At 54.0% G+C, this 13832-nt stretch overlaps 5 protein-coding genes across 5 annotated transcripts; 3 read left to right on the top strand and 2 right to left on the bottom strand.

Moving 5' to 3' along the window:
* Positions 1 to 861: 861 nt before the first annotated feature.
* A1O7_09394 (uncharacterized protein) lies at positions 862 to 5576 on the top strand (the record flags this gene model as incomplete). Its single annotated transcript, XM_007763382.1, has 2 exons — positions 862 to 1338; positions 1443 to 5576. 2 exons carry the CDS (start codon positions 862 to 864, stop codon positions 5574 to 5576), a joined length of 4611 nt encoding a protein of 1536 aa, XP_007761572.1.
* A 728-nt stretch (positions 5577 to 6304) lies between these two features.
* On the top strand, positions 6305 to 8260 carry A1O7_09395 (uncharacterized protein; the record flags this gene model as incomplete). The annotated part of the gene is made up of 1 exon (XM_007763383.1): positions 6305 to 8260. The coding sequence occupies one exon, from the start codon at positions 6305 to 6307 to the stop codon at positions 8258 to 8260; it is 1956 nt and encodes a 651-aa protein (XP_007761573.1).
* A 1508-nt stretch (positions 8261 to 9768) lies between these two features.
* Positions 9769 to 10230, bottom strand: A1O7_09396 (uncharacterized protein; the record flags this gene model as incomplete). The annotated part of the gene is made up of 1 exon (XM_007763384.1): positions 9769 to 10230. One exon carries the CDS (start codon positions 10228 to 10230, stop codon positions 9769 to 9771), a length of 462 nt encoding a protein of 153 aa, XP_007761574.1.
* A 566-nt stretch (positions 10231 to 10796) lies between these two features.
* Positions 10797 to 12953, top strand: A1O7_09397 (uncharacterized protein; the record flags this gene model as incomplete). Its single annotated transcript, XM_007763385.1, has 1 exon — positions 10797 to 12953. The coding sequence occupies one exon, from the start codon at positions 10797 to 10799 to the stop codon at positions 12951 to 12953; it is 2157 nt and encodes a 718-aa protein (XP_007761575.1).
* Positions 12954 to 13194: 241 nt separating this feature from the next.
* A1O7_09398 (uncharacterized protein) lies at positions 13195 to 13740 on the bottom strand (the record flags this gene model as incomplete). Its single annotated transcript, XM_007763386.1, has 1 exon — positions 13195 to 13740. One exon carries the CDS (start codon positions 13738 to 13740, stop codon positions 13195 to 13197), a length of 546 nt encoding a protein of 181 aa, XP_007761576.1.
* Positions 13741 to 13832: the final 92 nt, after the last annotated feature.

Below are 13832 nucleotides of genomic sequence, written 5' to 3' on the forward strand. Positions count from 1 at the left end.
TTCCGGCTGGAGATTCTGTAGGTGAAGAAGGTGAGGCCGCAAAGAGGCAGGAGTGAGGTGAAGCGGAGGTGAAAGTGGCGCCGGGAGTTTCCAGCGAGCTCGCCCGACGACCTCGAAGCAATTCGCCCACTCATTAATTAATTACTCTGTCCACTTCTCTCTACGGAGAATTCAGAGACGACTTCTCTGGGCATGCTTTACCATGGAGATCCCTCGAGGCTGCTGAAGTCATGTCGACTGTCTCTGTGTCTGTTGAGTTCTGGAATTCAATGGTCTGAAGAATCTTCGCTTTCCCGAGCTCAGTTGGGCTCCGTCCCCTGCAACAGTTTCAGCTTTCAGCTTATCACCCATGTGATTTAGCGATTCAGGCTCCCCAGCTACTCTTTGCAGGCTATTGCAGCCACTGAACCACGTTATCTTTTTGTATCCAATAGCTTTTCCCAATTCCAGTCCGATCCTGCGTCGGCCGCCTCTCCTCAGGCCAGCCTGCGCATGATTAATGCAGTCCTATTGACTGCCTTACTAAGATGTTGTTGGGTTAGGTCCACCTCTCTCCCAAATGGTGGTGACCTTGGCCCTGGCCTGCCCAAATATATCATCGCAAAAGACGTTTGTCTTTCTTACGTCCTGTTTATTGGTTGCACAAGTACAGGGTATCAGCGCCTCTACGCCGCCACTAGCCGGCGGACACATGATCCGTTCCAGGACCTAAAAGAGCTTCGGTACGGAGTACTCAGCCTCACAAACCCATGGCCGGTCGAATCTCTTCGCAGGTCTGTCGGCCTCAGTCTGCTGGCAACTTTCACCTTCAATATCAAGACAATACATACGAGCCACGTCCAAAATCTGAGAACGAACACCATGGCGGCTGTAAGACAGCCTCAGACTGCGGCCGCTCTGTCACCGGCGGAGATGGAGTTGAAATCAATGTGGCAGGAAGCCGAACTCGAGTTCGGCCAGTTGACCAGGCGCAGTTTAAGAACAGACCGAGAGAAGCGCCTGGATGATGTTCTCGCAGAACTCGACAAAAAATATCGAGCTCCAGAGGATACTGGTAAAAAGGCGAAGTTTCGGGCCACTGTCGCACAGGTACTCAGCTGCATCCAACTGCTGGGCGGTTTGGCCGCAGAAGGTGCATCGATCGTGTTCGGACCCGCCACTCTATGCTTCAATGCCATATCGTTCTTGATTGACGTCCCGGGAAAGATCGCCAGTGTCTACGAGGGTGTCGGTAGCCTGTTCGAGGAAATCTCACATTTTCTTGTCCTATTCAAGATCTATGGGCATTACACCACGCTGGACCCCGAACTTAGAGATGGCATTCACAAGCTTATGATGGTCAGTCCTTTGTGACATTGTGCCGTACCGACCGGCATATGTGTCTCAGCATTCCTTCTGTCTGTGAAAGCAGCTAGCTGATCCCAACTTTGAGAGAACATTAGTCTATGATCCGGATCTGCGGATTGTCGATCAAAATCATCGAGGGTGGGCTCCTTCATCACATAAAGATCGGAGCGAAAGTCACCTTTTTGAATGATGACAGTGGTGTCAGGGCTGAGCTCGACAAGTTCAAAGCTCTGATTGGCAAGCAAAGTAACGTCACAGAGGCCGTCACCCTGCAACACGTCCTCAGCAGCGAAGGCAAGCTGGTGGAGGTCCTCAACACTCAGTATGAGAATGCCGAGAAGCTCAGCAATCTGGAAGGGAATATGAACATCGTCGTTGCGGATGTGACCGACCGCAGGATGCAAGTCATCCTCTCGGAGCGGGTGGAGCAGATGGCGACGATGTTGTCTATGACCAGGGACTCTGCCGAAGAAGCGAGGAAATTGACGCTAAACATGATAGATAATCTTCTTCCAGGGAGTGGACAGTGGTTGCTGGACGATGAGGACTACAAAGAGTGGAAGAGCCCTCTTAAAGACACGATCCCTCTGCTTCTTCTGTCGGGAGATCCAAAGACTGGCAAATCTTCCCTGTTGGCAAGTATCGAGAAAGACCTGCGCATAACTACCACTACCCCGGATGTTGCCATTGCGTATCATACATTCACCGGACGAGATGCGAAAGGCTCGAAAGACAAAAACAAGGACGAGTTAGTGTTCGCACTCAAGTCAATGGCCCTCCAATTGGCTGGCCAGTATAGACCTTATGCCAAAGAGATGGCCGCTCTCAAAGAAGGGTTCAAGCCGCCTGAGGTCGGCAAAGAGAAAGATCCCATCGAGAAGCTATGGTGGGACAAGCTGCATTTTTCGAGATATTCCCAAACAAAGGACGAGGCCAATTTCGTTCTGGTCTTCGATGGACTTGACGAGTTGTCAGAGACGAACCGCGCAAGATTTCTCAAACTCATCAAGACCATCCGGGACGAAGCTCGCACTCCGACCAAGACAGTTCGACAACATATGCGCATCATCGCGGCGGGCGACGCGAAAGTGTTTGAGAACAGATTTGAAACCATAGAGATTTCCGCACGCAATTCGTCCGACATCAGCTTGTACATTGAGGAAGAACTGAAAACCACTGAAGCTCTACAGGGACAACATGCGGAAATGCTCGCGCTACTCCAAGAGGTCCGTGAAAGTCTGCCGGCTGTCGCACAGGGGTCTTTCTCTGTTGTCCAACAAAAGCTGGAAAGGATCAAGGAGGCCGTCGACTCCGACGCGTATCTGGATGATGTTCGGACTATCTTGTGGGAGGACCCTGCTGAAGATTCAGGAAAATTGGCCAAGAAGGTCCTTGGCGACCTCAACGCCAGTCTCAACGCCCACGAGATTGCCGAGTTGAGCGTGCTGCTGCATTGGTGCGTCTTCGGATTCGAATTTCTCACAACGGATGAACTGAGAGCCACCGTCTTCTTGAATACGGGAAAGTCTTCGTTGCAACCATTCGAGAGAAAGCTCAGAAAGAAATACACGAAAGTGCTCAAGATTGAAGGGGACCAAGTGTTGGTGGAGCCGGAGATTGCACGACTATTCACTCTTCAGGGGAGCTCCAGGTGGGACAATGAGACCTCCTCGAGCCTCGACAACGCCAGAATCACCATGACTGTATCTATCAATCAAGCGGACGTGCGCACAGTGCAACAATTCTTCTGGGATCTGACTGAGCGTGTCGGCATTGGCAAGTTCGATTTCCTCACCATGTCCAACAACGATAGCAAGGGCACCGTCCGCACCGATAGGGCTCAGGCGCACTACCATATTACAGAGCAATTGCTGAGACTTTTAAACGACGAGCCCCACGAGAAGACGCAATGCCTTGTTCCGTATGCGATGCGAGAACTTCCCTCGCACCTCAAGGAGGTCTACGACTCGTTGGGCACAGTTGAGCTGGAGGCTACCCAGCGAAGGAACATAGCCAAAAGCCTTGTAGACCTCCTGGCCGATGTGGAGGGTATAGAGAGGTTCTGGAGCGCCGAGAATGTAGTATCCTGGGACTGGTTAGAGCCCAAAAACGCAGCCGTCGTCGAAAATTGGCTGACCGACTCAAATACGGTTACTGCACTCCAACCGCGAGAGCGACGATGGGTAAGGAATCACACAGCATCCACTGAGGGCAAGGGAGGTGTTTTCAAGCCCATCACTTTAATGGTGGCAAGACGTTGGCTCCGCGATCGTACTTGGTGGGCGAGTTCAGCATTTATGTGGATCCATAAATACTTGCTACTGGTAGGCTCCATCCCTCACACAAGGGATGTTGACATACTAACCAGCCGGCAGCAAAACTCAAATGAGGTGCAGGAAGCCGATGCGGTGTACGTCAAGGCTACGATAGAGCCTCAAGAGACCGTGGAAGGTACATCTGGACCAGAAAGTATTGCTGCGCCAGAACGATCGCTCGAGGAGGACGTCTTTGATGCTGCAGCATGGGTGCAGCAGGCCCTGTCGCTCAACGATGCGAACCTGGACGCATTATGGTACGAGCGTATTGCGGAGACTTTTGCCCAAAACTATGAACCTGCGGCCGCAAAGCAACAATGTGAAAAAGCGAAAGATCTAGGTGGTGGGTGGTCGGTCGATGAGATATGGGCAGTGGCTGTGGAGAATATGAGTCAAGATGAGGGTGACCTCGTGAGGAAGGAAGAGTTAAGAACATTGGCATGTTCCAGGCTTGAGACGGTCGTCGAACACCTGAGGTCGTCTTTTCAAACACCCGAGGCGGAAGATGATGCGCGACAGAGCCTTGTACGAAACCTAGTGAGACTGGCAGATTGGCAGGCAGAACTGAAATGCCTCGATCGCGCATTCACACTGTACGAGGAAGCGCTCGCCATGGACCAGGGGAACCATTTCACCCGTGGCGTACTCCTCAAAGCCATCTATGCGGAGCAAAGAGAAGAAGAAGCCAGGAACATGCTAGCTCGGATGGTCAACCAAAAGGAATCGTCGTCAAATCTGGACCTCTTCGCGGCCTTTCTCTTGTATCTTGCTGTGAACCAGAACACATCCTTCTCACTGGACCCGCTTACCATCATCATATTCCTGGGTCAGCCGGATAAAGCTTTCAACAGTCACGTCCTCAAAGCCATCGAAACGGCGATTGCCGACATTAGGGGGAGCAATGCGATCACTGAAGGTGTGCTCCTTCTATATCAGGGCGTATGTCTGGCCCGGGGTACCTCAGAGGAGTCACACATTCAACAAGCCATCCGATGCTGGGACGACTGCCAATCTCTATACATCCCATCAAGCTACGACTTGGAAACGACCCGTGAAATGGCCGCACGCTTTGTAGCGCAGCATTTCTTCCACCAAGCCAGGAATCCAGAGATCTCGCCGGAAGAACGAGAGCAGAACTTCCGACAACTTCTCAGAGTCAACCGCCCCGCCTCGCTATGGCCTAGTAGCTTTCAACCCACCTCCTATCTGGCATCTTACTACGTTCTACAGGGTCAAGTAGAAGAGGCACGGAAGCTATTCAGGGAGGATATGATTGCGGCGCTTGTCATCTTGTCCGACCATGATCCGGACAACGATGTCTTCGGGTATAAGACTATGGCCAACATCCTGATGCATACGGGCGACGACCTCAACGCGCTGAGTGCATGGTCATTGCTCGGACCTGATGACGTTTTCAAGATCCCCGACCAGGAAGCGGACGCCAACAGAGGCTCCGATAGCACTAAGCCGCAGGAGCTTGAGGGCTTTGGTGACGCCGAGGGGGTAGAAGTTGAGGCCTCATGCATCGACGAAGACGCTGTCATCAAGGATGCTGGTGACCGTAATGGTCCAATCTCGTATAGTTGCGACGGCTTCTGCGAACACAACTGGTGGTACGCCAACGATCTCTATGTGTGTCGATACTGCCCGGACACGCAATTTACCGAGGACTGTGTGCAGAAGCTGAAGGCTAACAAGTTGGAACGATACATATGTGATCCTGGACACAGCTGGCTTCACGTGCCGAAATGGTCTGATCAAGATGCTCTAGAAGTTGGGCAGGGTAAAGTTCGTGCGCATGGGCAACTTGTGGATGGAAAGAGAGTTGGTGGAGACATCGTCGAGATACAGCAGTGGCTGAATGAGATTCGAGGCATTTGGCGTCTGCCAAAGCTAGAGGAGCCGGTCACATAGGACAGTAGCAAGGAGATGGACTGGGCCACGTCAACAGCAGAAAGGCCGAGGGAATTGGACATGATTTGATTTCTTCTATCTTGGCACTCCTCGTGGACACCACGCAGTTGGGAACAGAGAGGATGAATGCTGCCTGGTCGCATCTGCTTTACTCCACAACCCAGCTCAAAGTTCACAAGAAGTCAAAAGACGGACGACATATAGGACATATCTGAAAAGCCTGAACATGGTACTCGACGCACCTGTTGACACAAGGAACACGGGAACGGCGTTCTCGACGTGCACAAAACTGCTTGAACCGCTCCTCCAAAGATTACCAACCCCGCTTTCCACTGGTAGAAGCCTCACAGTCATGTTTGCGTAATGTCGGTTCTCATTAGATTTGTCCGTAATCGAGCTGTACTCTGTATTCTTCGTGGTTTCTTGTCAGTACCAGAGTGTTGAATCGAGGCTGGGAGGCGAGGCTGAGGTGACGCCCGTAAACGGCTTAGCGTGCGAATAGCTCTCGGTTAAAGCAGCATCTCCACCCTCGTTGCTGGGGCGCCCCCTTCCAAACAAAGCGCGTCACAGAATGCTCATCCCTCGATCCCTCAGAGTAAGACAGGATTCAAACTCCCAGTATCAGCAACCCATCACACGCGGCACTCAGCCCCCCCATAGTAACCACTAACCACTATCCCGTACACGACACGAGCTCTTAAAACAATTCCCAAATCCTGGTCCTCATCATGCGCATAACGCGTGCAGCTTTGCGAGCTCAGGTTCATGAGGAACCTCCCCAATCACAACTTATCCACGAGGATGCCGACGCGGACACGGATTCCTTCCATCTTTCAGCTGGTAGTAACGCCAACACGGAAAGCTCGAGTCGGCCGCCCTTGAAAGATATTACTACCGAGACCAACCCGCCGAGTCACGAAGATCCTTTTACCGACGAGTCCGGCTTGGCGCTTAAGAAGGCCAAGGGCAAGAAGAAGGGTAGACAGCAGACGAAGAAGGAGACCGAGACGGTCGAGACGGACGATACTACCCACGGCGAACTCCCGCTTGACGAGGGTGACGCGCTGGCAGAAAACCGCGCAGCTCTCGACTCGGATTCCATATTGCACCACGCAGCTATCGACTCAGATTCCATATTGCACCACGCAGCTCTCAACTCGACTTCTACACCGCACCACACAGCCCTCGACTCAGATTCCACACCACACTACATCACGGCTGAGGCTCCAAAGACCCCCAAATTCAACCCAGCTATCCACAAGCCCGTGGAAGGAATAGCAGCTTTGACTGGCGACCTCATTGAAGACTCGTTTGTAGAGAAAATCACCTCGAGAACACCAGGCAGGATGCTCTCGTCCAAAGGAGAGAGCAGGTCGCCCGACTCATTCGTCGAACAGATCACATCGCGAACCTCACGAATTGAAGACTCGGTCGAGGCTATTGACGCGTTGGAAGACGCAATCGAAAGGATTGCCGAGACACTCCCAGCTCTGGAAGATCTGAAGATGGAGTCCCCAGTCAAGTCTAGGAAGAACACCCCCGCCCGCATCAACCTTTCATCAGATGGCCTTGCCTTAAGGTCAACCAAGAAGGCCGGGCTAACGCCAGCACGAACTCAGCGTGAGTCGCCTGCAAAGACGCGAACCGTGCCCAAAGCCAGCGATCGACCAAAGCCCACAGTCTCGCGACAGTCCTCTGTCAGGACTACAGGCAAGCCCGCAATCAAACCCGCAGTCAAACCCGCAGTCGCTACGAACCCGGTCAAGAAACCGATCAATGATGGGCACAAACCTCGACCAGCTGCCGCTCAACCTGCACCACCCTCACTCTCCTTCTCGAACTCCCCAGCTAAGAGCTTGCCGAATACCACCAAGAAGCGCGTTCCTAGTGAGAACTTGTCCACCAGCAGGCCACCATTTGTCCCCACCAAATCCAGCAAACCACCGACCAAGCCAACGTTTCAACTACCAGGAGAGGCCATTTCCGCCAAGTTGAGAGCCGAACGTGAAGAGCGGCTCAAACGTGAAGAAGAAACTGAGAAGGAAAGGAAGGTGTTCAAGGCTCGTCCAGTTCCTGCCAAAGTAGCTCGACCAAGTGTCGTGCCCCGAGAGAACAAGGCCAGTCAAGCGAGGATGAGTATCTACGCCAATGGTATCAACAAGGAGAACGTTGCCCCCAAGTCCACTACTGTTTCTGAGCCAAAACCACGTCCTTTGTCGCTCGATGCAAAACCTAAGGCGGCAGATTCAACCGCCACGAAGGCGAACTCCAGTGTTCGACGTACCGCCTCTTCAGCTGCGGCACAGAAGCCACGTGTCTCATCCCTGAATCTGACAGCCGGTCAAAAGTCCGCCGTCACCAAGAACGACGCCGTCCACCAGAAAGCTAAAGGAAAAGAGGTCTTCGGGCGTAGTAAAGCCGAAATGGAACGTGCGGAGAAAGAGCGACGCGAGAAGGAAGAGGCCACACGGAAGGCTAGGGCGGCCGCTGCAGAGAGAGGCCGGCAGGCCAGTCGCGAGTGGGCAGAAAAACAGAAGAAGAAGATCGCTCAGCAGGCACAGGCTAAGCTCCTGGCGGCCAAGGCAAGCGAGGGTGTCGAGCAACAGGTCGTAGCAGGTCATGACGGTACCGGCATGGACATGGGCGCGAGTACGAGCACCGGCACGGTGGCCGCTGCTTCATAGGCTGATATGGCTGCCGCTGTGTTGATTGACACTCAGAGACGGTATGCCCTGCAGGCCATAAGCCGTGAAGGTATGCAATTGAGTTTCCAGACCTGTTCTTCAAGCGTTGGTGTTGGTGTTGATGTTGATGTCGGTGTCGGCAAGGGAATGTCAACGGACTCTATGATTGTTGGGCCTGGAACTGGAGCCGGAATGACACGTCCACGCTGCCATTCCAGTCTATTATGAGGGAGCTTCGCGAATCCACCAACTGGAACGACCGTCACTCGTTATTCGGTACAGTACTATGCTCACCGCGGGGAGCCCAGGCCGTGGTGGACGGTTCGTGTACGACGTGCACGGTAGTACCTACCTAGCTAGCTGCAGTAGCTACAGTAGTTACAGTAGCTAGAATGAAAGTATGATCAATCCACTCATTTGCTGTGCTGTCGTCCTATGTTGTATCTTGTGTTGCTGTGCTGCGTTGTCGTTGGTTGGATCCGGTTCGATATCGGTTTCGGTCGTTACTGTATAGCGTGCCGTCTTGCTTAGCCGCGTGGCGTGCTGTGGCAGAACAGAGCAGAGCAGACCCCTGGTGTGATAACATCCTGTGATATACCGCCGCGTAACGAGGCAGAAATGCCTTGGATCAGATGAGTCGAGTCAGGTATGTAGTTCGATGGCTCGATGGATGGATTTTCTGGATAGACTTCTAGAATAGATGTATGGCTGGATACAGTAGCTGGGTTGGCTATGCAGTACACGCTGTCCTTGCGAAGTCTCGTTTTTTTTTTGGCTCTGCCCCGGTCTTGTCCTGCCGCTATTTTGTCCTCTTCTGCCCTGACCTTTGCCCTGTTCTCTTCTGTGTTGCCTTGGTCTCCCTCCCTACCCTGTCTTGTCCTGTCCTGCCCTGTGCTGCCCTAGCGAACCTGTGTTGCCTTGCTTTGCCCGGTCCTATACCGTACTGCCTTGCCCTGTCCTTTCCGTAGTGTGCTGTCCTGCCCCACGGGGCCTGTCCTGTCCTGACCTGCTGAGTAGAAGGCTTGCGACTCGCCAGTCTGCGGTGCAGAAAAGGCACTGTATGTATGCATACATGCACGTCCGGACTCCGTACTCGGTGCCAGTGGAGAAACGCTCTCGCATGCTTCCTGTGTTCACCTAGACATTCGAAACGGTATCGGCCGTCTGCCTGGTGTGACTGGTTGGCTCGCTTGCTGCCAGCACTAGTCGACTGGATGGCCGACTGGGCGGTGCTGCTATACCACAAATCCTGGTGTAGAAGAGGTAGAAACCAAGGTCGTCGAGGTAGACTGACACAAGACGCTGGTGAACGCTCGCAGTCCGTAATGTCGCCAACTGCGCGACGATCACATCCACACGCACATTGCTGTGTTAGGGACGTGGACAGTCTCTGGTCCGGCTCCTTAGAGTTGGTATGATCGTCGCATCTCCGGTACTGTAGCAATCGTAGCATTCGTAGCATATATCGTTGTTTCTTCCCAGGCCATCTGAGATCTGGACTTTTCCACTCATCCTCCTGCGCCCGTCTTCGGCTGCACTGGTATCCTCACAAGCGGGACCGGCAACTCTAGCTGCAAATGTTGCGGTTGCTGGGAGTCCTTCGGTCTCTCCCCGTTCTCCTCTCCCTCCCCGTCACCCTCAGCCTTTGATCCTGGCATCGGCACCGGCACCCTCATCCCCACCATCCGAATCACGCCCAGAACGTTCTCCCAGTTCGCGAGGACGAGGCCCACGCTCTGGGCCCCGTCTTTCAATTGGCCCAGTTTCGCCTGGAGGGTCTCCAGCTGGGTGGTCAGTTCGGCGGACAAGTCGCGCAGCTGCGTCAGGTTGTGGAGTTCTTGGCGTTTCTGAGCGATGCGGGCGTGTAGTGCCGAGGAGGGGTTTTGGTTTTGGCTCAGACTTGAGCGGCTCGTGTTTGTGAATGTGCTTGCATTTGGGTTTGTTGTGAAGGACCGGGTGGGCTGAGCCATCGTGTTGAGCCTCGAGGTTGCGTTTCTTGCGTTGACCGTGCTGCTCAGATGAGTCTGGTTTCTTTCACTTTTGTCGCGATGCTGGGATCGGGTCCAGGCAAGAGGAAGGACGAGTTGTTCCTGTGTAGATGAATCGCGCAGTTTGGAGTCTTCCCTCGAAGTGAGGGGTACGCGGAATTTTGAAGTTTACTCAAGTCGCGCGTGTGATTGGACGAGTATCTCAAGCTAGTCCGCAATAGGCCTTTTGTTTTGCATGCTGCTTTTGGAGCCGCATATGTGCCGTTCAACGTCGACGCACGCACTTTGGCTTCACTCTATTGTATATTGCTGCATACAGTCGCTCCATAGTCTGGGGGATCCTCGAGCCGCAGAATCGGTCTACCCTCCTGCTTGGGATGTACTCTCGGGACCGCGCCTCCCATACTCACTTTCACGACAGATTGACATGCCATGGCCAAACTCAACGAGCAGCCTCCCGCGCCACCAGTCGAGAGTTTTGATGCCTGTAAGTTCCTGTCGTCCGCGCTGTCCGCTCTCTGCTCGTGTCGGCGTCGCTGTACCTAATAATGGTCACAGTAAAACGCCGCTTCATCCGCCAGAATCGCGAGATCGCCCGGGTCAATTCAACCCAGTCGCAGCGTATCCGCAACCTCGAAACTGAAATCTCTCGCCTTGTCGCGGACAATATCTCCCTGCGCGAACAAGCGATTGCCGCTCAGGCCGAGGCGGAGCGATGGCGCGCCGCAAGCAGCATCAATAGCGAGATTTTCGACCTCAGGGATCGGCTACAGAAAAAGATGGAGGAAGTGAGCGAATTGGTCGGAGAGATGGGGCGAATACCCGAGAAAGTGGCACGGAAGGGGCGCCGAAAGAGCCGTCTTGCCAACGTTGGGCAGAGATTGAGTTCAGCCACGGAGGAAGAATGGAGGCACCGGCTGTCTATGAGGGAGGCGACGGCGGCCGAGGCGGAGCTGAATGACGGAAGATTACCCGCGATTCGTGAAGACAAGCTCTATCCTAGGCGAACACTGGAAAATGCCGAATTGTCTGTTCTACGAGAGGAGGCGGCAATGCAACAGGCTTCAGAGTCGCCGGAGCTAGGCCCACCACCGGAGGTGCACTTCGACCTCAACGAGCCAGTTGGCATGGACCTGGCGAGGACGTCGGAGCTCGAAACAGGCGGTGAAGACGCTATGCGATTGCCTTCGATGCTAGAGAGAAGGCGGAAACGTCGAACCAGTGCCTTGCTGCAGACGGTGCCCCCAGAAGAGCCTGCCGATGAGGCGTCGGAAGCACAACCTCAACCCCAAGATGTACCGACGCCGAAGCTGAGCCAACAGCCACTGAAATCCGGTGCTAAACGAAAGCTCGATGCATCAGAGCTCGATGGACCAGTTATGCAGCAGCCTCGGACTGAGGATGACGACTTTATCTTTCAACGTCGGCAGGAGATATGCAACTCCGCCGCTGCTGGCACGAAGAAAGGGTCCAGGTTCACGAGGCCACCTGGCCGAGAGAGCGCAACAGGCGTACAGACGGAGGCTCAATCTCCACAGAAGGCCACAATTGCAACTAGAAAGATCCTTGCACCCAAGAGCACTAACTCACCTACGAAGAGGAGAGTACCTGTCTCCGAGAAACCCAAAGACGACCAAGAGGAGCAACCAAGGCAAAGCACGATCAAGCCGGTTCGCCGAATCAATCCTCCGCCACCGTTCGAAACGGAAAACCTTGCTAGGTCCACAGACAACGAGGATGGCGGAGAGAAGGATCTTCTGCTGAAGACACCGGCCGGAGGAGTTGACGGTATACTGTCGCCCTTGTCCACAGAGCCTTCTGCTCGTAATCCGCCTCACCCCAAAGAAACAGCAGTATTGAGTTCGGTGGAGGATGTGCTCAACGGAAGCATTGGACGGGGATCTCGCCGAGCACGAGCTGCAGTAAGCTATGCGGAGCCTAACCTGAGAGATAAGATGAGGAGGCCAGGCAAAGAGCTTGTCGGTGCTGTGGAAGGACTGGAACGAAACAAGGAAAGCACTACGGGCTCCAGAGGAGCAAGTGTTGATCGGGCCAGGTCGGAGGACGCCAAGGCAAATGAAGATCAATGCAAGGTGGTCAATATCAAGCAGGAGAAAGACGCCGGCGCAGAAACCCGGTGGAAGGATCTTCCCATGCGGAACAACGAAGAGCCGACCAGTCCACTAAGGGACAAGGAGAGAAAAGAGCGAATAAACAGTGACAGCAAGAAAAGTGATGAGGGTCACAATGTGACAGAAGCCCTGGCCAAAGCCACCGATCGGCTGAGTATGTTCGACCCGCCAGTATCCTCGCCTAGGAAAGCCGTTGAAGAGGCGGACATCGATCGAAGCGACCACACAGGACCATCGACGGCAAGACGGAAACCATCCGCGAACAGCTTGACCAGCCGAAGGCATTCGGTGCAGCCATCCTCTTCCAGCTGCTCTGCCGCCGACACGGAATCTCGTCACGGTCCTCCCTTGGAAGGAGGTTCCTCCACCGTGCGGGTAGCCCCTACACGCCCAAGTTCTGCGGCCAGTACGCGTAGTGAGCAAATGGCCAGCATCGCGAGGGACATCAAGCGCTCAAGCAGCGTCAATTTGAAACCGAAAGCGAACGAGACATCATCCGGTGGTGGTGCTGGTTCCGCTTTGAGTTCGAGAGCGGAAAGGACATTGAATCGGCGGCGGAGCATGATGGTTTAGGAGTCTCTCTAATCCGGGCGGTTGCTGGAGCTTGCAATGTGGCATTTGAGACACACAGTCCGTAACCCCGTGATTCGGGTATTTCCTCGGTGATTTATAGGTTGGATATGCTCGATGATGAGCGACGCTGGCGGTTATACTGTCCTTCAAGCAAGCGTGGTGTTAGAGGTGGATCGAAAATGCAGTCGTTTCCTTTCAGAAAATCATGCTTCCGACATGACGGTTGCGGCACCCTTCGCTTTCATCCATGTCCATTCGTACGCCCATAATTTACACTCTCAGCCATACCCATCACCACATTCTCCAACCTCTTGACATACCCTCGCATCTCCTTCCGCTTCTCCTTCCTCCGTGTCTCCATCTCTCTCACTTTCTCCACCAACGCCTTGATCTCCTCCGCCTGCTGTTCTTCGCCCCTCCCAATCCCCGGTAATCGGGAAATCAACAACTCAATCTGCTGGCCCTTGAGCACAAGGTCCTCTGCCAACTCTTGCTGGGCATTTTCAAAGGTCTGCTGTGATACGGGACGGAGTGGGTAGGGTGCTCGCTCTGTATCCTCTGGACCGGGGTTCATGCCGGACGTGGACTGGATTTGGGATGTGTCGGCGGGGTTGGGTGTTTGAGATGCCGCGGCGGCGGCAGTGGGTGGGTTTGTGAATGGGTCATTTGGGTCAGGGTCAGGCGCGACGAGAGGGTGGCGCTGAGAGAGGTAGGAGATTGTGGAAAAGAACTGTGTGAGGAGTTGGTCGTAGCAAGTTTGTAGCTGCGTGAGGATGTCAGAGGACATCGTGGCGGACGGCGGCGTTGGAGGGCAGATCGCTTTGAAGGTGAGGGTATCAGGGCAGTAACCCGTGCAGCGAGGAATTACCGCCCACACAA

Source organism: Cladophialophora yegresii, assembly GCF_000585515.1.
Source record: "Cladophialophora yegresii CBS 114405 chromosome Unknown aczIN-supercont1.7, whole genome shotgun sequence".
Lineage (NCBI taxonomy): Eukaryota > Fungi > Ascomycota > Eurotiomycetes > Chaetothyriales > Herpotrichiellaceae > Cladophialophora > Cladophialophora yegresii.